The sequence below is a fragment of the Cynoglossus semilaevis genome, chromosome 11, assembly GCF_000523025.1.
Source record: "Cynoglossus semilaevis isolate Cse_v1.0 chromosome 11, Cse_v1.0, whole genome shotgun sequence".
NCBI lineage: Eukaryota > Metazoa > Chordata > Actinopteri > Pleuronectiformes > Cynoglossidae > Cynoglossus > Cynoglossus semilaevis.
Window position 1 is genome coordinate 2,465,040 of NC_024317.1, and position 18,586 is coordinate 2,483,625.

At 41.0% G+C, this 18,586-nt stretch overlaps 2 protein-coding genes across 9 annotated transcripts in view; one reads left to right on the forward strand and one right to left on the reverse strand.

Annotated features, from left to right (window-relative positions):
- LOC103385813 (voltage-dependent calcium channel subunit alpha-2/delta-3-like) overlaps positions 1–12,822 on the forward strand; it is a 32,323-nt gene extending 19,501 nt beyond the window's left edge. Inside the window, exons 13-38 of the mRNA XM_008319803.3 lie at positions 1,558–1,727; positions 2,685–2,702; positions 3,960–4,031; positions 4,134–4,214; positions 4,300–4,374; positions 6,001–6,084; positions 6,734–6,805; positions 6,902–6,963; positions 7,053–7,120; positions 7,535–7,580; positions 7,686–7,783; positions 7,876–7,969; positions 8,205–8,300; positions 8,441–8,562; positions 8,949–9,026; positions 9,189–9,250; positions 9,323–9,367; positions 9,451–9,513; positions 9,653–9,723; positions 9,819–9,894; positions 10,010–10,050; positions 10,560–10,615; positions 10,782–10,899; positions 11,010–11,122; positions 11,248–11,330; positions 12,323–12,822. Of these exons, the coding sequence (XP_008318025.1) occupies positions 1,558–1,727; positions 2,685–2,702; positions 3,960–4,031; positions 4,134–4,214; positions 4,300–4,374; positions 6,001–6,084; positions 6,734–6,805; positions 6,902–6,963; positions 7,053–7,120; positions 7,535–7,580; positions 7,686–7,783; positions 7,876–7,969; positions 8,205–8,300; positions 8,441–8,562; positions 8,949–9,026; positions 9,189–9,250; positions 9,323–9,367; positions 9,451–9,513; positions 9,653–9,723; positions 9,819–9,894; positions 10,010–10,050; positions 10,560–10,615; positions 10,782–10,899; positions 11,010–11,122; positions 11,248–11,330; positions 12,323–12,421 (2,063 nt within the window). The 3' untranslated portion in view covers positions 12,422–12,822. The remainder of the gene's footprint in view (positions 1–1,557; positions 1,728–2,684; positions 2,703–3,959; positions 4,032–4,133; positions 4,215–4,299; positions 4,375–6,000; positions 6,085–6,733; positions 6,806–6,901; positions 6,964–7,052; positions 7,121–7,534; positions 7,581–7,685; positions 7,784–7,875; positions 7,970–8,204; positions 8,301–8,440; positions 8,563–8,948; positions 9,027–9,188; positions 9,251–9,322; positions 9,368–9,450; positions 9,514–9,652; positions 9,724–9,818; positions 9,895–10,009; positions 10,051–10,559; positions 10,616–10,781; positions 10,900–11,009; positions 11,123–11,247; positions 11,331–12,322) is intronic.
- Positions 12,823–13,264: 442 nt separating this feature from the next.
- The window catches only part of LOC103385814 (uncharacterized), a 14,586-nt gene continuing 9,264 nt past the window's right edge, over positions 13,265–18,586 (reverse strand). For 6 of the 8 annotated variants that reach the window (XM_025060113.1, XM_025060112.1, XM_025060115.1 and 3 more), the window contains exons 7-15: positions 16,913–16,948; positions 16,796–16,828; positions 16,381–16,425; positions 16,242–16,292; positions 15,994–16,101; positions 15,307–15,347; positions 15,032–15,086; positions 14,476–14,514; positions 13,265–14,362 (exon numbers count right to left, since the gene is read on the reverse strand). In XM_025060113.1, the coding sequence (XP_024915881.1) occupies positions 14,310–14,362; positions 14,476–14,514; positions 15,032–15,086; positions 15,307–15,347; positions 15,994–16,101; positions 16,242–16,292; positions 16,381–16,425; positions 16,796–16,828; positions 16,913–16,948 (461 nt within the window). In that variant the 3' untranslated portion in view covers positions 13,265–14,309. Of the gene's footprint in view, positions 14,363–14,475; positions 14,515–14,914; positions 14,923–15,031; positions 15,087–15,306; positions 15,348–15,993; positions 16,102–16,241; positions 16,293–16,380; positions 16,426–16,795; positions 16,829–16,912; positions 16,949–17,586; positions 17,638–17,717; positions 17,769–17,864; positions 17,916–17,998; positions 18,293–18,373; positions 18,401–18,507; positions 18,579–18,586 lie in introns of those variants that run through there. The other 2 variants (XM_025060110.1, XM_025060114.1) reach the window with 2 other exon arrangements.

The following is an 18,586-nucleotide window of genomic DNA, read 5'->3' on the forward strand; positions in this document are numbered from 1 at the left end:
CAGTGAAACAGTTGGACTGAAATGAACTGCAGAGCCGTTCAAAGACCATGAAAACAACAGCCCCGGGGGGGAGGGGGGGGTCTGTTCAGTCCTGTCGAGCATATGTGTGTTGGCATCACCCAGGGCAGTATTTGGCAGAAGCGCCCTTCCCCCTCTCTCTCTCTCACACACACACACACACACACACCCTCAGGGCAGCTCGTCTGTGTGTGTTTTCTGTTTGCCTGACGCTCAGTGAAGCAGCTGGAGCCACTGAACCACTGAGCCACTGAACCACACTGGTTTGGCACAGTGTCACACAGTGTCCTGCTGTGGAAGGACAGTGGAACATGGCCCGCTGCCCTTGGAACGACAAAAGAAAATTAATTGAATAAAACAGAGAGTTTCTAGGTTAAAAAGAAAAAAAACAATAAAAGACACCGGAGAAAAGACAACGAAGAGATTCTGTCATTTTTATTTGTTTTTTTTTTTTTATGAAATTCTGTCATTTTTATTTTTTTGTTTTTTTTTTTTATCCCTCCATCTTTATGGTTTTTTTAATATCTCAATAAATTGCGGGTTTCTATTTTACGGACAGCTTCTATACAGATGATCCATTTTATTTGCTTGGAAATTTGCACAATCGCATCCCCACGTTAAAGTAGGTGTTAGTGGTAGCCGTTGTCGCAGCCATTGCGTGGCGCCATCCTCAAGGAAGTTGACTTTTTTTTCTTACATACGTCACAAATGTAAACACTGGAAATGTACGGTGAAAGACTTCAAGATACAGAGGCAGGCTTCAGTCGCATCCTGTCATCCCTCTTCCTGTCAGAGTGTCTTCCCCTCGGCTGCTCACTGCTGATGGCTGCAGCATGTCATGTCAGCGCTCTGGATGAGTGCCCTCTGGAAGGGAGAGTCACAGCCAGCAAAACACATCACAGGGGAAGGGGGGGGGGTGAAGTGGAGTAACCTTACATGTCCAGTGTGAGGCGTTGTCACACACACACAGCTGGAGCTGACGGTGCATTAAACGACTGGTTCAGCGTGTTACGGTCATATATACGGTCCAGTAAAGTCACGGGGTTGGACTGATCTGCTGCTGCACCGTAACTCACTGGAGAATTGACTTATTTGTATTTTTTTAATATATACATTTTCTATATTAGTTTGTTGAAGTCGGAGCTGATGATTGATGTGTTAGCTCGTGTGTTAGCATCTCAGAGGTGTCGGGTTTGAACACGGTGTTGAGCCTTGGCACATGTTTTACCAATGGTGAAAAAAACCCCACAGTGAAGAAATAAATGTTATATATACAGAAGTATATGTCATGAAATGAAATACATTTATTTACAATCTCCTTATTCAGTGTTAAATTCATGTTTGTTTGAACACAACCGTAATATAGTCGCAGGAATTGAAGAAAGAAACCCACTTTTCTTCAACAGAATGTTTTTTTAGGTTTCATATCATCATCATAAATGTTCTGTCACTGTCGGGTGTCAGGTGTATTTTTTTCTCATGACTGGCAGTGATAACAACTGTGTGTGTTTTTTTAGGTGCATTTTCTTTTTTCTCCAGTGATAACAACTGTGTGTGTTTTTTTTTTCACTGCAGGATATTTCAGCCAGATCTCCACTTTGGCAGATGTTCAGGAGAACGTGATGAGGTATCTCCACGTCATGAGCCGTCCGAAGGTTATCGACCACGAGCACGACACGGTGTGGACCGAGGCGTACGTGGACAGTGCTGTGAGTACAGAATCCTTTATATAAATACTGGAATGACACGATGATGATGAAGACGACGTAGCAGCGGCCATGATTCTTCTACCGCTCAAAACAAAAAAAAAAAACTTCAAAAAGTCCTAAAATGTAATCATGTTTATTTTAACTTGGTTTTGGGGAAAAAACTTTTTTTTTTACCTAAGACCAGTGTTAAAGAAAACCCTTCAGAAAGTATCTGTGATGATACGGCGCTGCATCATCTGCATATACAGTATATGAAGCTGTAACTGATGAAAAATGTGTGTTTTCCTGAGGGACTTTCAGGATTTTTTTTTCAGTAGGACAATTCAAGACCTCATTATGTAACAATTACGAAAGTGAGATCATATTAGTACTAATTAATAACGTGAGGTAACTAAGAACTTGTATGGATATTTATACTGTAATACATGAAAGTACCTGCTCCTGTTTACTCTAACAACTGGAGATATATTGTTCATCACCAAAAAAGTTGGTGAAAATGTATTTAATTTCTAGAAAGTCTGTTAAAAAAAACCCAGCGTTTGCTCAGATGTTTCTCTCCTTCTCGTCACTGCTGTACAGTGGCCACATGTGCTCACGCTCACTCTTCATCACTCTTCATCACTGTTCATCACTCTTCATCACTGTTCATCACTCTTCATCACTGTTCATCACTCTTCATCACTGTTCATCACTCTTCATCACTGTTCATCACTCTTCATCACTGTTCATCACTCTTCATCACTGTTCATCACTCTTCATCACTGTTCATCACTCTTCATCACTCTTCATGCTGCTGTAATGATTCCTCGTTATGAGCTTCATTAATCTGGAAGGTTCTCTCCCCAGACGTTCATCTGTGCCCACAGAGTTTGTTGGATTCAATTCAGAAATATATTTAATTTTCACACGTGTGTGTGTGTGTGTGTGTTTCTTCTTCTTCTTCTTCTTTCATTTCAGCTGTCGCAGGCTCACAAAGTAAGTATCTGCACGAGACGGATTCACTGTGGGAGAACTGGACGGTGGATGTTGCAGGTGGTGGTCTCCTACCACTGGGGGGGAGGCAGTGGGGGGGGCACTTCAGTGTTTCCTGTGTAGAAAACTCTCCTCTCTGAGGAGCAGAAGCAGTGGAGAGGTATTTATTGTGCATGTGTCCACTGGGAATTAGAACACACACACACACACACTCACACACTCTCACACACACAGGGAGGATGTTTGCTGTTGTATCTCAGCCTCTGACACACCATTCATCATCCTCTGGATCATTGCATTTTATCTCCTAAAGCCTATAATAAAACTGACATTGGAGAGAGAGAGAGAGAGAGAGATAGGGAGAGAGAGAAGAGGGGCATCCATGGATTCCCAGTGTGTGTGTGTGTGTGTGTGTGCGTTGAATGTAAGCAGCCCACGTTCTTCATTCTGTTCAGTCAGCAGGTCCAACACTTCACTTCACTTCACTTCACAGCTCGTTAACTTCATGTGAATTGACATCCACAAATGAACATTAGCCCCCCCCCCGACACACACACACACACACACACTCACACACACACACATATCCTCAAATGCAGAAATGCTCAGCTGTGTCGGGTCAGGAGTCGAGGGAACATCAGAGTCAGTGGAGCAGCTCTCTGTCAGCCTTCGTCTTCCCCCGAGGAAGATGAACCGCGGCCGTGGTTCAGGGTTGACAGTCACAGCTCTGATCATTTATATATACATCTATATAATTATACTTTTTATTTGTCATCCATATTCATTTCTATATGTGCATTTTTATACAAACCACAACATTTAAAGACTCTTCATCTGAAAATTAAAAAAAAACAAAAACAAAAAAACTTTCCTTTCGTCTCATATCCCATCACTGTTCACCAAACCTGCACTGACACACATTCACAGCACGTTCTACCAAGGCTGACAGGGGAACTTCAGGTGCATGACTGCCACCCAGTGGACTGGAGTGTGTACAGCAGCGTTGTCAAGTGTGATTAAATGCAGATTTTCTTTTTCATGTTGTTGTTTAATTATGAATTGATTCATCAGAAATTACAAATTAGCCGCCCAATAAAAACATATATAAAATAAATAATATTCCAAATGTATGAATTTGAAAGTGTAATTTACAAATATCGCCAAATAAAAACATATATAAAATATTTTTTTTCCAAATGTATGAATTTGAAAGTGTAAAACTAATTTAAACCACTGATGTCTCTCTCTCTTTTTTTCCAGTTGAAGGACAAAGCTGGCCCGAGTCTGACGACGACGGTCGCCATGCCTGTGTTCAGCACAAAGAACGAAACGGTGAGTAAAACAAAACAAAAAAAAGCAAAGAGTTTCTGCCGTTTTGATCTAAATTTGTGTTTTTGTGTGTGTGTGTGTGTGTGTGTGAATCTCTTCATGCAGAAGAACCAGGGCATTCTGCTGGGGGTGGTGGGAACAGACATCCCTCTGCATGAGCTGACGAAGCTCATCCCCAAACATATGGTAGGATCTGCCGTTCTTCTGCTTTCGCTCTGAAATAAATGGAGGAGTTCAGACGCTAAAAAAAAGAACACGTCTGTTTCTGCAGTTAGGGATCCACGGTTACGCCTTCGCCATCACCAACAACGGCTACATACTGCTGCACCCCGACCTCCGACCTCTGGTAACCGCCTCCTCCGGCACCACAGTCTCCGACAGTCTCATAACAATCCCTGACTTTAACCCTGTCTCTCCCCTTGTCCCAAAAAACGATATGCTTTGACCCCAAAGACTGAGTGAGTCCTCCACACTGAGAGCTCACTGACAGCAGTGTGTTAGGAGGCCGCGTGGACTCGTGTAGTCTGTAATCCCCACCTTCTCCTTTGATGTATGCATGCAGGGAGAAAGGCCAATCATAGGGCTCGCTGGCCTGAGATTTCCCAGAGGTAACTTGACACTCACTGGCCTCGACCACAGCCGCTCAGCGGTTCCTCCGCAGCTGTGGCTGTGCTGCTGGATCTGTGTGTGTGCCAGTGTCAGTGCTCCTCCTCTCTGTGTGTCCACCTGTGTTGTGGGGTTTTATTTGTTTGGTTTTTTTGTTGTTTTTTTTTCGTCCGTCTGTGGCTAAACTGTGCTGTGGTTGTAGTCATTAACGTGGTGTTTCCTGTCCAGAGGTTTTTTTTTTGTCGATCGTATGTAAGAAATGGACGTGTGGTCTGTGTGGCTGCAGAGTAAACTCCAGCAGAAATGAGTGTCATTTGTAAAACAACAATCCCGTTTGGAGCCACAGGGTGGAAGCACTGGGGTAAAGTGCTATTCCCATCGAGGCCTTTAGTTGGCGCCCTGACTGAATACATTTATATCTTAATAACATCATTATGATCTGTAGAAATTATATCAAATCTCATTGTCACTCATTCTGTTCTCCCAGCGTCATCACCCGGCAACACATGAGGCTGAAATATGATTGGATAAAAAACTCGAGTATTTACGACTGGAAGCAGACGTAATTTTTTTATATTAATTTGTGATAAATATACTGAAAAATAAGTCACTACTTATGATTTTTTTTAGGCAAGCAGAGAAGAACTTACTGGCTTTGATGGAGCGCCACCTGGTGGTTAGGCCAGGGCAGTGGGAGGGGGTGACTGCTACTATTGGCCCTACCAGCCCTAAAATATATAAAAACTCTCGTCTCAACATTTACTGTCCATTTTCCTCTAAATGGGATTGTTATTTGTACAACTGATATTAAAATCTAACAAAGAAGTTTTGACACTTGGTTGCGACTGTAAACTCTCCTTTTATATGAACTATGAACCAAAGGAAATGATTACCAAAGTTACAGGACGTGGCCTGAACTTCTACTCTTTAAGAGTCGTTTCTTAAATTTCCTCTGGACGTCACTGACGGCTTCGTCCATTTCTTATGTCCAGTCTACCAGCAGAGAACGTACGTTTGCTGATTCCGACATGAACGCTGTGCTCCCTCTGTCAGTCTTAGTAATTATCTTTAATTCACTTGACACTGTTCATTTCACACATGACTCGGTCAGTAATTACGCAGCCAAACCTTCTGAACTTTATTGAAGTAATGTGTGTGTGTGTGTGTCTGTGTGTGTGTGTGTCTGTGTAGACCTTCTATAAAAGACGTGGTCGTGAATTTTTTTTTTTTTTTTGAAAACATGGAAGTTTTCAGGTCGTGTCGACAGATATATTTTTCCTTCCAGAAGGAAAGGGTTGTTAAATTGTGCATCTTGTGTTTGTGTGTGTGTGTGTGTGTGTGTGTGTGTGTGTGTGTGTGTGTGTAGTATCAGGAGGGTCAGAAGAGACGGAAGCCCAACTACAGCAGCGTGGATCTGTCGGAGGTGGAGTGGGAGGACAAAGATGACATCGTAGGTGGAAAAAAAACCAACATCTTCTTCACACAATTTAATCCTAAAACCAGAGACTGTGAGAGAACGACGATGAACTGTGACCAAAATATCTATATTTCACGGCAACATTGACAAAAATGTGTCTTACATGAAAGCATATTATTATTAGGAGTGTCGATAATATCTGGCCGACCGATATTATCGACCAGATATTAGCATGTTATGTAGTCTGTATGAATCGTTATAGGTTATAGGTCACTAGATGGCAGCATTGCAGCTCATTTTATTTATCTCATACTCTTACAGTGGTTTGTACGGATAAATAAATAAATATTACCGGGCCTATATCGGAATCGGAAATTAAGTATTTGGACAATATCAGTGTATCATAAATTGGCAATTAGTTAATATTTGACGTCACTAATTATTGACGTGAAGTAAATAAGTAGCGAATCAAAAATGAATAGGAAAAAAGAAAAGAAATAAAAGAAGAAAGAACAGAAATGATGTTTTATTATTAATTTATTTCCATGATGTACCGTTACTGTACTGTTACTGTACTGTTACTGTACTGTTACTGTACTTCATGTTGTAACAGCAGCAGGTACTGTAACATAATCTCTCCTCTCTCTCTCTCTCTCTCTCTCCTTCTGTCCTTGATCATCAGCTCCGTAACGCCATGGTGAACAGGAGGACGGGGACATTTTCCATGGAGGTGAAGAAGACGGTGGACAGAGGGGTGAGGCTGCAGATAAAGATGTTTAATGTCCCTGCAGCTGCTCTGTGGTCTCCGGACTCCGGAGGTAAATCTCACCTGAGCCGTTCTGTGTTCTAGAGGCGGGTCCTGATAATGCACAACGACTATTACTACACCGACATCAAAGGAACTCCGTTCAGGTGGAAGAAAAGTTCGATTCCTTTCCCTAATGATACTGTACCACTTTACTGGGTTGAAAGTCATTCTCTGCTTCGTTGGTGCCCTCTAGTGTTGGAGTGGCTCTTTCCAGAGGTCATGGGAAATACTTCTTCAGAGGAAACGTATCCGTTGAAGCAGGTATGAGTTTTGGCTGCGGTGTCACAGTCACAGTACAAGTACAAGTACAAGTACAAGCAAGCAGGGCTTCTAAAAATACTCAAAATATCATTACAGGTACCATGCAACATTAAATGATCCTAAATTAAAATCATGTATTATTTAGAAAAAAATAGTATAAAAACAGACGTTCACATTTTTCTGTTTTCCACCGTTTGTGTCCGTACGAGTCAATTGTTTGGACGGGAGTTTTAGTTTAGTGACACCTAGAGGAATCTGCGTGTCTGCTGCTAATATTTCTTTTCAGATTAAAGTCAAAATGACGACTGTTATTATTGTTTTCTGTAAATTAAATGTCAAATGTCTGCAGTAAAGAATCTGCCCGTTGACTAGCGCGGCGTCACTGAAGCGTCGCTGACTTGTGTTTTTTTTCAGGGCTTCGTGATCTGGAACAGCCAGATGTCGCCCTCGCAGATGAATGGTAAACGGGGGCTGAGGGTAATAAGGGCATTCATGCATTTTGTGAGGCCACGGCCCAGCGTCGGTCGGTCGGAGCCTCTGATGTAATACCTCATCTGCACCACAGGACGTACTGCAACACGGAGGAGCAGCACGAGCATCGGCACCTGACCCAGATCCAGGCCATCAAGCTGTTCATGACCGGACGCAGACCTCACCTGAAGTGTAAGAGACACACACACACACCCACACACACACACCCCGACACACCGTGAGCCCATGTGTGTGTTGATCAGCTCAGGTCCACGTCTGTGCAGGTGACAGAGAGCTGATCCAGGAGGTTTTATTTGACGCCGTGGTGACTGCTCCACTGGAGGCCTACTGGACTGGACTGGCCCTCAACAAGTCAGAGTGAGTCTGTTCAAAACCCATCATGTGGGCCGGATTGAACGCCCCGGTGGGCCGGTTTTGGCCCCGCCGGCCATATGTTTGACATCCCTTTCATACACTATAAAGACAAGGGTTAGTTGTTCCCTCCTTTCGCTGCTGCCTCGTGGCTAACAGAAGCTAAATGACTACTGTTATGAGGAGGCTCGTCTTCATCCAACGTCGTCCGACTGTTTCACGTCAACGTTTTAACCCACAGAAACTCAGACAAAGGAGTGGAGATCGCCTTCCTGGGAACACGCACCGGTCTGTCCAGAACCAACCTGTTCGTCCCTGCTGATCACCTGTCCAACAAGTCAGTGTCGCAGCATCACATTTCTTCATTCACCGTTTACTGCTGGACGTCGGGGGGGCTAATCCACGGTGTGTGTGTGATTTACTGCTGGATGTCGGGGGGCTAATCCACGGTGTGTGTGTGTGTGTGCGTGTCCACAGAGACTTCCTGACAGCAGAAGACAAGGAGGGTGTGTTCAATGCTGACCACTTCCCCCTGTGGTACAAGAGAGCGGCCGAGCAGGTTCCTGGTACTTTTATCTACTCCATCCCCTTCAGCACAGGTGAAAACAAAACCAACATTCTAGAACAAAAAGATGAGTTGATTGATTTCTGCTGATTTTTATTTTCTTTTAACATTGTTTTCACATTTAAATTCTATTTATTTATCTATCTATCCATCCAAAACTGTGGAATAATAATTTTTAAAAAATTCCCTCTGCTGGAAATTTGGCGCCCTCCCTCTGTTGAGATAGTAACTGCACCCACTCAGCTTCACGATCACAGTTCAGATGTAGGACACTTCATTACTGTAAACTAATGGAGTGATTTCGGAGTCATCTGATTGAGGATGCTGAGAAGAGGGCGCCATCTACTGTACGGAAATAGTAACAAAAATATTTCAACATTATTATTTGTTCTGCCTGGTTTTTGTTTTTTCTTTCTCTAGCTTTAGAAAATAAGAGCGTGGTTTTGGCCAGTACAGCCATTCAACTCCTGGATGACAGGAAGTCTCCAATTGTTGCAGGTAAAAACGTCAAGATTTTATATGAAACATGGTTTTTAACTTTACTCTGAACCACTACAGTATTTGCTGACATTAATGTTATTATTATTATTATTTTAAATGTGACTGATGAAGACCTCCTCAGCCGTTGACTCACTCGTGTCTGTCGTTTCTCTGTCACAGCTGTCGGGATCCAGATGAAGCTGGAGTTCTTCCAGAGGAAGTTCTGGACGGCGTGCAGACAGGTGAGGTCACGTCTCAGTCTGTCAGTCAGAGTACACACTACACACAACAACTGTGTACTTTTCTGTCTGCAGTGCACGGCTCTGGACGGGAAATGTATCATCAGCTGTGATAATGACGTAAGTACAATCACGAAACTCTGACTTGAGGTTGGTTTTTTTTTTGTTTCGTTCACCAAGTCTGTGTGTTCACCTCCTGACAGGACATCAACTGTTACCTCATTGACAACAACGGATTCATTCTGGTCTCAGAGGAACATTCACAGGTACAGGGTTCATGTCTGCACATCTTTGAGCGAAAGAAAAATAATTGTCTGTGACGTTTCACTCACTGAAATACTTTGACAAATGGGAGAAAAAAAAAAACAACTCAGCTCAACACTGCCCCCTGTGCTTCTCTTTCAGACGGGGCTTTTCTTCGGAGAGGTGGAGGGGGCAGTGATGAGCAAACTACTGCAGATGGGCTCCTTCAGAAGGTCTGCTCCACCGAACAGGAGCCTGTGAACCTGACCAGGATGTTGTTGTTGTCGTCGTTGTTTCTGACTGTAACCTGCGCCTGTTTGTGTCACAGGATCACACTGTATGACTACCAGGCTCTGTGCAGGGAGTACGCTGGGACCAGTGACAGCGCACGCACTTTGTCAGATGTAAGGTGTCAGGAGCAGAGTTCAGATTTGAGTTTTTAGTAAAAAAAAATCTTCTTTTTCAGAAATATATAAATGAACTTTCCTCCTCTTCCATTTTCTTCTTCTTCTTCTTCAGCCGTTCTCTGTGGTGAAGTGGCTCCTCACTGAACTGGTCATGTAAGAATTCTGTATAAATTATATCATATATCAGGAGGAAAAAAAATCACACAAGTTATTTCCTTAAGGCACAGGTCTTCAACATGGGGCCTGCAGCACCTAACAGGTCCAGAGGTCCTGAAGGGAGGTCATAAATAATTTAGTTCAGTCTCTGTGGCTGCTGTAGTGCCACAAATTGCCCCATGGTGGCTCCATAGGGCAATTTGATATCACGCCTGTCTTACACATCTGCCTGACATGCAGAAGGTCCTGGGTTCTTAAACCCAAACCAGAACCATGTACATAATGGCGCCCCCTCGTGGCACCCTGTGTGGGTTGCACGGACTCTGTGATTTTTCTTTTCCATTATAGGATGTATTGTAATTTTTTAAACACACACACACATATATACAGCACATATCTTCCCATTTGACACAGAAAAGTTCAACTAAAACATGTAGTCGATTTTCATTAGTTTATTCTAACTGTTGACAGTGATATTTGTTGTGTTGTTTTTGTTTCTCTTTCAGTTTCCTGTTGGAGTTCAACCTCTACAGTTGGTGGAACATTGACCTCACAGTCAAAGGTCATTACAGTCTGTGACGTAAATGTGTGTGTGAGTGTGTGTGTGGTTTTACTTCTCTACAAGTGTCACATGAAACTGTTTTTTGTTTTTTTTTTCTACCCCATCCTCAGCTCAGAGACCCCGGGGTAAAATACATGAAACTGTTTTTTTTCTACCCCGTCCTCAGCTCAGAGACCCCGGGGTAAAACCATGATGGTTCCCTGTGACACAGAATACCCCGCATTTGTCTCTGAACGCACCATCAAAGAAACAACCGGCAGCATCGACTGTGACGGCTGCAGCAGGTGCTGACGCTACAGCCGTAGTCATCACTACAGTAATCACATTATGACGTAATAACAGCGTCTTCTCTCTGTGTCTGTGTCTGTGTCTGTGTCTGTGTCTGTGTTCGCAGGTCCTTCGTCATCCAGCAGATTCCCAGCAGTAACCTCTTCATGGTTGTGGTGGACAGTAAGTGCGACTGCAGCAGTGCTCCACCAGTCACCATGGATCCCATTGAGATCATGTATATCCTTTCTACGTCAAACACTAATGTTTAATGTTTATAATAATAATTTATAGTGAGTGATGTTTGTGAATCTCTCAGCTCTTCTTCTTCGTCTTCTTCTAATTTTTTCTTGACTTCTGTGAACACAACGAGTCCCTGAAATGTGACAGACTGAAATTTCAGAAGGACAGAAAGAAACCCGAGTCATGTCACCCGTTTCACCCTGAGGTATATTCACACTGTTTGTATGCAAACGTAAACGATAGGGGGCGACATTTGTTTTTTTAAAAAAAGTAAAGTTATGTCTTTTTACTAAAATGTTGTATTGCCCTTGCAATGATTATTTCAAGTGCATTAAGAGCTGAAAATCCCATCAGGTTTGTTTTTCTTTTTAAACCTGGGGCAAATTTTTATTCTTAATCAATTCCATTTTTGGTGATTTATTTGTTGTTATGACAAAGCACGGTACATTTTACCAGCAGTATGAGATTATTTAATACTAATACTGTATTTTATGGATTATACGTTGTGCCTAGTGAATAGGAAAAAAAACGTTTTAAAATGTATTTTATTATTTTATTTTTTAAAACATTCATGTAACAATGAAGAACGAAGAATTAAAGTCTGGAAATACTATGCATTTACACTAACAGCCGTTAGTCATTAGCCGTTAACGGCTAATGACTCATTAGCCTCAGTTCCTGTTCGTCCGTTAAGATTATTTTCAGCTTCTTCACAGTGTATTTTGGCTGCAAACTTTTTAACACGGAGTTTAAATTCTGTAGTTTATTTTTATTTTTTTTTGAATGTTTGTTCGCATTTAATTTGAGTTCTTTGAATGTTTGTTCGCATTTGAGTTCTTTAAGGTAGCGTTTATGATTTCGTCGTCTAACTTCCAGTGGCGTGATATCAGCTAAGTTGTTTCGAGTGTAGACAGTGCCCTCCTGTGGCCATGGATATTAAGGCGTACATTTATTAATATTATTATTATTATTATTATTATTACGTCTCTTCTGAATTACCAAACTAATACAAAAGCGCCCCCTACAGCCTGGAGCTGTGGTGGACATGTCCGCGGTTAAGATCCTTAAATGCGGTGGACATGTCCGCGGTTAAGATCCTTAAAAAAACAATGCTGTCGATTATATAGTATCATCTTTCATATGAATGTGATCGTTAAACTTCTACAGCTGTGGGAGAACTCATCTGTGTCTCTGCAGGAAAATGCCATGGAGTGTGGTTCAGGAACACGCCTGACTGTGAGCAGTCCTCTGACAGCACTGCTGCTCCCCCTGTTGGCAGCTGCCATCTGCAGGTGACCGTAAGCCTCTGGACTGGACGTCAGTTAAGGACTTACCTAAATATATAATATGCTTAAAAACACTTAGAGAACTTGTCCAATCAGAAATGAATTTGCTAAAACTGTAGCTCTGCAAACGACAGCGCTTTTACCGAGCGACAAAACTCAGTAGCAGTGAGACTCTCATCCATTAATGCAGTAAAAACCCTGAATGATGTGCTGCAGCCAGACAGAGTCGATGTTGAACATAGTTCTACAGAGAAGTCCTGGAAGGATGTGACTATTACTTCATGTAATGTTTCTGTGTTGCAAGAAGAAGAAGAAGAAAAAAAAAGTTTGTTGTAAAAGAATGTTAAATGCACTTTTGTCGTGTGAAGAGATGGCAGATTTCTGGCATTTTAATTGCTTATTTAAAAAACAAAAAACAAAGTGTGGACAGTGCTGTCATACTTCTCTTCCTTAAATGTTTACGTGTGGACAGTGCCGTCATACTTCTCTTCCTTAAATGTTTACGGTTGTTTTGTTACTTATTCATTTTTGATGTCGATAACACTGTGGATTCTGTCAAATATTAGCCGTGACCCAGAACTTGACCTTTTACTCTGTCACTTTCTCCTTGTTTTAAAGCAGAAGACAGTACAGAGACGTTAATGATGCATGAACAATATTCAACAGTGGGTTTGAAAATGTTACATCCAAAACATCCTGCCATTATTTGTGACTCGATCACAACCATGTCTGAGGAGGAATAAACACAAAGGAATATTTTACGTCGTGTACGTGCTGTGTGCTTTTCTCACTGTTGACAAAGGTCGCCCTAAATGATTCTGTAAAATGTGATTATTTAAACCAAAATCAAAGGTTTTTTTTATTTGATTTTTATTCAGCTATTTATTACAAATGTAGCCATAAATGAACTGCAGGAAACACACTTACTGTCTCAATAAAGTAACACAATACAATCACTTAAAGTAACTAATAAAAAGTTCAGAAAATGCGAGTAAAAACAATACATTACTGTTAGCGGACAAGCTAAAAACAGCCCAATATATTTTAAAGTGAGCAAATTGCTTTAAAGTTGGTCCGAAAGAAGCTGAAAATATATCTGTAAATTAGCAGAAAATAAATTTGAATTACCCTTTAGACTCGTAAAAGTCTTAATAATATTAATGAAGAAACAAATACATCACATATCCTAGAACTGTCCTCAAAATATATTAGATTATTTTTATATATAAATATATATATATACAGGTAGAATCAACTGCTGTCAACTAACCACTGACGTTTTAGCTCTGTGGCGACAGAAAAACCACAGGAGTATTTGTAACTGCCTGCAGTTCAGACAACGTGACTGTTGATGACATCATGACCACGACTGTTGTTAACTGTAAAACCCCAGTTCTCTTTCAGGTTCTGTTTTGGTTCCCTGAGAAACAACACCACAGGGCAGGGCGACTTCCTGGCGTCAGATCTGCTTTCACATCACATGTCACTCTCCAAATAGTGAAAAAAAAGAAGAACTCTGAAGAAGAACGCCGTGATCAGGAACATGGCCAGACAATTTGAACATTGTGTTCATTTTGAAACTGAATCTGAATCCCGTCAGGCTGTAATTTACTGAGGACGGTGACCGGGCTGAAAAGTGGCCCCCGGGCCAGGAGTTTGGCATCCCTACTCTTAAAAAAACAAGCAAACATAAAGGTGGATGTAAATAAACATGTGACACGTGTCTGAAGAATGCTGGCTGGGGATTGGCTACAGGAAAAATCACGCACACACACACGAGAAGAGAAAATAAAAATTGACAAAAGTGATCGGCGAGCTGTAAATCACCCGTTTGTCCACACGGGCTCCGTCGCCACAGCAGGAGAAGCTGCTGGAGATTTCGGGGTTCTTCACGGCCGCTACAGCTTCGTCGTCTCCAGCGGTTGAGTTACTTCGTAGACGTGCTCAGAGCCTAGAAAGAAAAAGAAAGAAACGTGTGTGTGTGTGACTGCTCTTTAAATCAACATGAGACCAAACTGAGGCTCCTGTGACGACGGCAGGACCATCATTTAGCGTCTCACATACCAACTCTTTGCTGCTTTTGTCTGAAGAATGTGTCAAATTCTGCAGGACAGAAAGACGCAGTGAGATGATGGGGTTTATTAACCTGACGTTAAAGGTTCACAGTGTTGAACATCATTGACTGAATGGATTGAAGTCCCTTCAATGTTCCACGATGAAGGGGAAACCAGCACAGGCTGCCACAGGAGGCGCCATTGAGTGCCTCGAACCTAAGACCTTCTGTATGTAGGGGAAATGTGTAAGGCAGGGGTGATAATCACTACACCATGGACCCCAGCTTTAAGATAAACAGTTCAGTTATATAATTACAGTACTAGGATCCTGACTATTATATATATAATACTGTGATATAGTTAACAGTAGTGTGTGGTATTTGGAAGCTCCTCATGTTGCATTAGACTAGTACTGATACTCTGAGCATGTTTAGTTGTTGGTTTCTGACCTGGTTTCCTGGTTTGTTGTGAAGACCATGAGTGATTTAAAGAGCAGAGAGAGGGTTAAAATAATCCTGACAAACTAATTATAAAGTCCTGGTAGTTTGTTTTTTTTTCATACTGACCGTTGGAAGCGTCGACAGCAGTTATTAAGGTGTACACGTTGTTCACATAGTTGACCTTAAAAACAGAGAGAACGTTGGGATCACACTGAGAGTTGTCTCTGAATAAACCGAGCCTGGAGTCAACAGTGTTCAGATACCTGTGCTGTACTGTGCTGTACTGTACTGTACTGTACTGTACTGTACTGTACTGTACTGTACTGTACTGTACTGTACTGTACTGTACTGTAGCAGTCGTTTGTAGCATTAACCATTTGATAACACGTTAATTTATTTACCTCTTCTTCGTGGTCCAGGTTTGGTGGACGGGTGACATCATCTGCATCAGAAAGACAGGAACACATGTCAGTGCAAAAGAAAATTAATAATGTAAAAAAATCATCTACTTTGTTTGAGATTGATTGTAAAGAATCATCTCAATAAATTGCACTTTTATTAAGTAATGATATTTGACACTAATAAATAAATAATCTTATCCCCCTTTAGGGGTTTCTATAATTTTGAATTCATTTACAATACAATATATTGTTGGTTTTAATTGTAAACAGGATTTAAACAAAAACATGACAAACAAAAAAAAAATCCAATAAGAAAGAGAAACAACATCCCTAACAGTTTACCAAACTTTTTTGTGCTCTGCCAGCCAAACCTCTAGATGCAGTGCTGCCCCCTATGGCCAGTAATTACAGAACTGAGACGTTTGTGATTAGTTGTTGTTTTAACTGCTTCTTTATTTTCTGTCCTGATGTTGTGAATGAAAGTGACAGATGAAGTTTTGACTTCTCTAAACTTTGACACACTTTTTTATAAAAGCAATAGAAACTAACATTTAAGTGGGTACTTCAGACTTTAGCGCAGGGGTGTCAAACGTATGGCACGTGGACTTAAAATCAGCCCACTAGGGAGTTCAGTCTGGACCGCTTGATGAATTTTGAAAGTGTGGAAAGATGTGGACAGAGTATTACCTCTGTGGGCCTGTTTCCTTCTGCAGTAGAGCGCCACCAGTGACACGACGCCCATAGTGACTCCACACGTCGTCAACATGACCAGCAGTAGCTTCACGATCACCACGTCTGCTCAGAGGACACAAAACAGCAGCCTTTAAAACCAGGCAGTGAAACTGCGACCTTCACGTCGGCCTCGGCCGCAGTCAGAAGGTGTGTGTGTGTGTGTGTGTGACATTCATCGATGTGATGTTTGTTTGCTTGTTTACCTTGAGCCTGAGTCCTTGGAGTTGGATCATTAGGTCTGTCACCCATTAGACCTGTAAGAAAAAAACACATACAGTATTTATAGACTGTACACAGTAGTACTCCAAGAGAGAAACTACACCAAAGTTTTTATGTTATTACCTGGAATCACGTTGGGTGAAGTGTGAGGTCCACCGACCGTCGGATCTGTGAGGTAGAGAAACGATATGTCACATCGATAAGAATCCTCTTCATCTTTTTTTTCCTCCGATAATGAAAACCTGAAAACGCCATCCTTAAAATGGCTTTAAAAATGGATTATGTACAGACAATGTTCATGTGAGAAGAGTGCCTCTAGTGGGGCATCGCGATAAAAGTAGGTGTATGTGTCACGCCATGTGACCTAACAATAGTTTTGGGGGGAAAATGGCTGAATACATCGGCATCGGTTAATATCGGAAATTAGGTGTTTGGAGAATATCGGCAAAAAGTTCTTATCAATCCTCCAATAGTATCTAATAGTAACTGATACTATATGACAGTCATTCAGCTGAATGTACGGGTCTGATGTTATTACCTGTGACTGTGTGAGGTTGTTCCACGGTCGGAGCTGAGACATGGAGAAAATAAAGAGTTAATATTAGTCACAGAGTTTTTAAAAAGTAACTCTTGGATGAACTGCAGTTTCTATTACCTTCAGTTGACGTATGAGTTCTACCAACAGTAACAGCTGTGAAATAGGATGAAAATAGACATTTTGAAATCGTCACGATTTTATTATTCTTCTATTCCACATTCAATCAATAATTACTAATCTATAATCAATAATCAATCCAATGATAAGAAATAAAACATGAAGTCAAACTGAGAGATTCATCTTTGACTGACAGCCTTAGAAATCCCAATGCAATTTTTTTTCTCTTTCAATTATTTGTCAGCGTTATGATATCAATAATATTAAGCACATATATATAGTGTACATATATATTATATATATTTTTTATATTTAATTTTGTCTATTTAAAAACGAATCTATTTAAAATTAAAAATGTCTTCCTCAGCGTGTTTTAGATTTTTCAGAATAAAATTAGGAATGTGACTTTTTTCCACTATAATCTCAAAATATTTTTTTCTCTTTTTGTTTGTAATTCTGAAAAATATTGTCAAAATGTTGTCCTTTTTTTCTCACTGGAATTTTTCTGTTGGAATGGCAAGATTTAAGATAAAGTTCAAAGACTTTGCTGAAAAGTTTAATGAGTTTTATGAAAAATTCTAAAAAGAAAATCACATTTTTCACTTGATGTCAAAAACATTAAGATTATTATATTATATTTTTAACAAAAGACAACACTAGATTATTTCTCTTACCTGTTACAGCGGTGATGTGAGTTGAAGTAAAAGTTCCACCGTCTGTTTCATCTGTTCAAATATTAACACACAGTTCGATTCTAACGATTTTCCTTCTGTAGAAAAGTTCAATCTGGAGAGACGTTTGTTACCGTTTATGGTCGTTCTCAGAGTTGAAGAAAGACGACTGACAGGAGTTGGAGCTGTGAAAATACAAATAAAAATGTTAGAGGAAAAAACACTACGGCCGCCGTCATGTCAACGTCTGAGTTTCCCCTGGAATGTTCGGACTTTTTTACCTGGTGTCCACGGAATCCTTGAGGTTTCCATGTCGTCCAACTTTTTATTTCCTTCATGATAATAAAGTTTGAAATTACTGCACAAAAAGTAACAGGAAGTGATGTGTGATGATGGTGACTCCATATAAACTCACCGTTTACGATGACAGACACCGTGTTGCTGTGAGGAGACGGATTTATACCATTTAAGTTGACGGTGTAAAAACACCGGAGTTGAACCTCAGCAGGTGATGTCTGTCCTGACATCAACAGCAGCTCTGTCCCTGTCACCAACTTCAAACAGGAAAAGACTTTAGTTTCTTCTTTTGTCAGGGTGTAGAAATAACACCGAGAAGCGGTGACCATGTCGACAGGCCGACACTCCAGTGTGTCTGTTTCTGTCTCAGTGATATTCGGCTTGGTCACTGTCAGCTTAGGTGAGAGCAAAGCTGAAAGGGAACAGAGAAAAAAGTTTTAAAAAATTAATGTGATAGTTTATCTGAAAAACAATTTAAAAAAAAACCAATCACCTTGAATTTCCATCTTTTGTGATGAACCTAGAAAAAAAGAACAGAGTTCAAAAGGTTTCAATGTAATAATCAATCATCAAATCAAATAATCAATCATCAAACAGTGAATAGAATTCAGCACCGGTTGAACTCACACATAAGAAAGAGAAACAACAGACGTCCTGCCATGACGTGTCTGTGCACAGAGACGGTCTGTGCCGTTGGTCTTGTCGA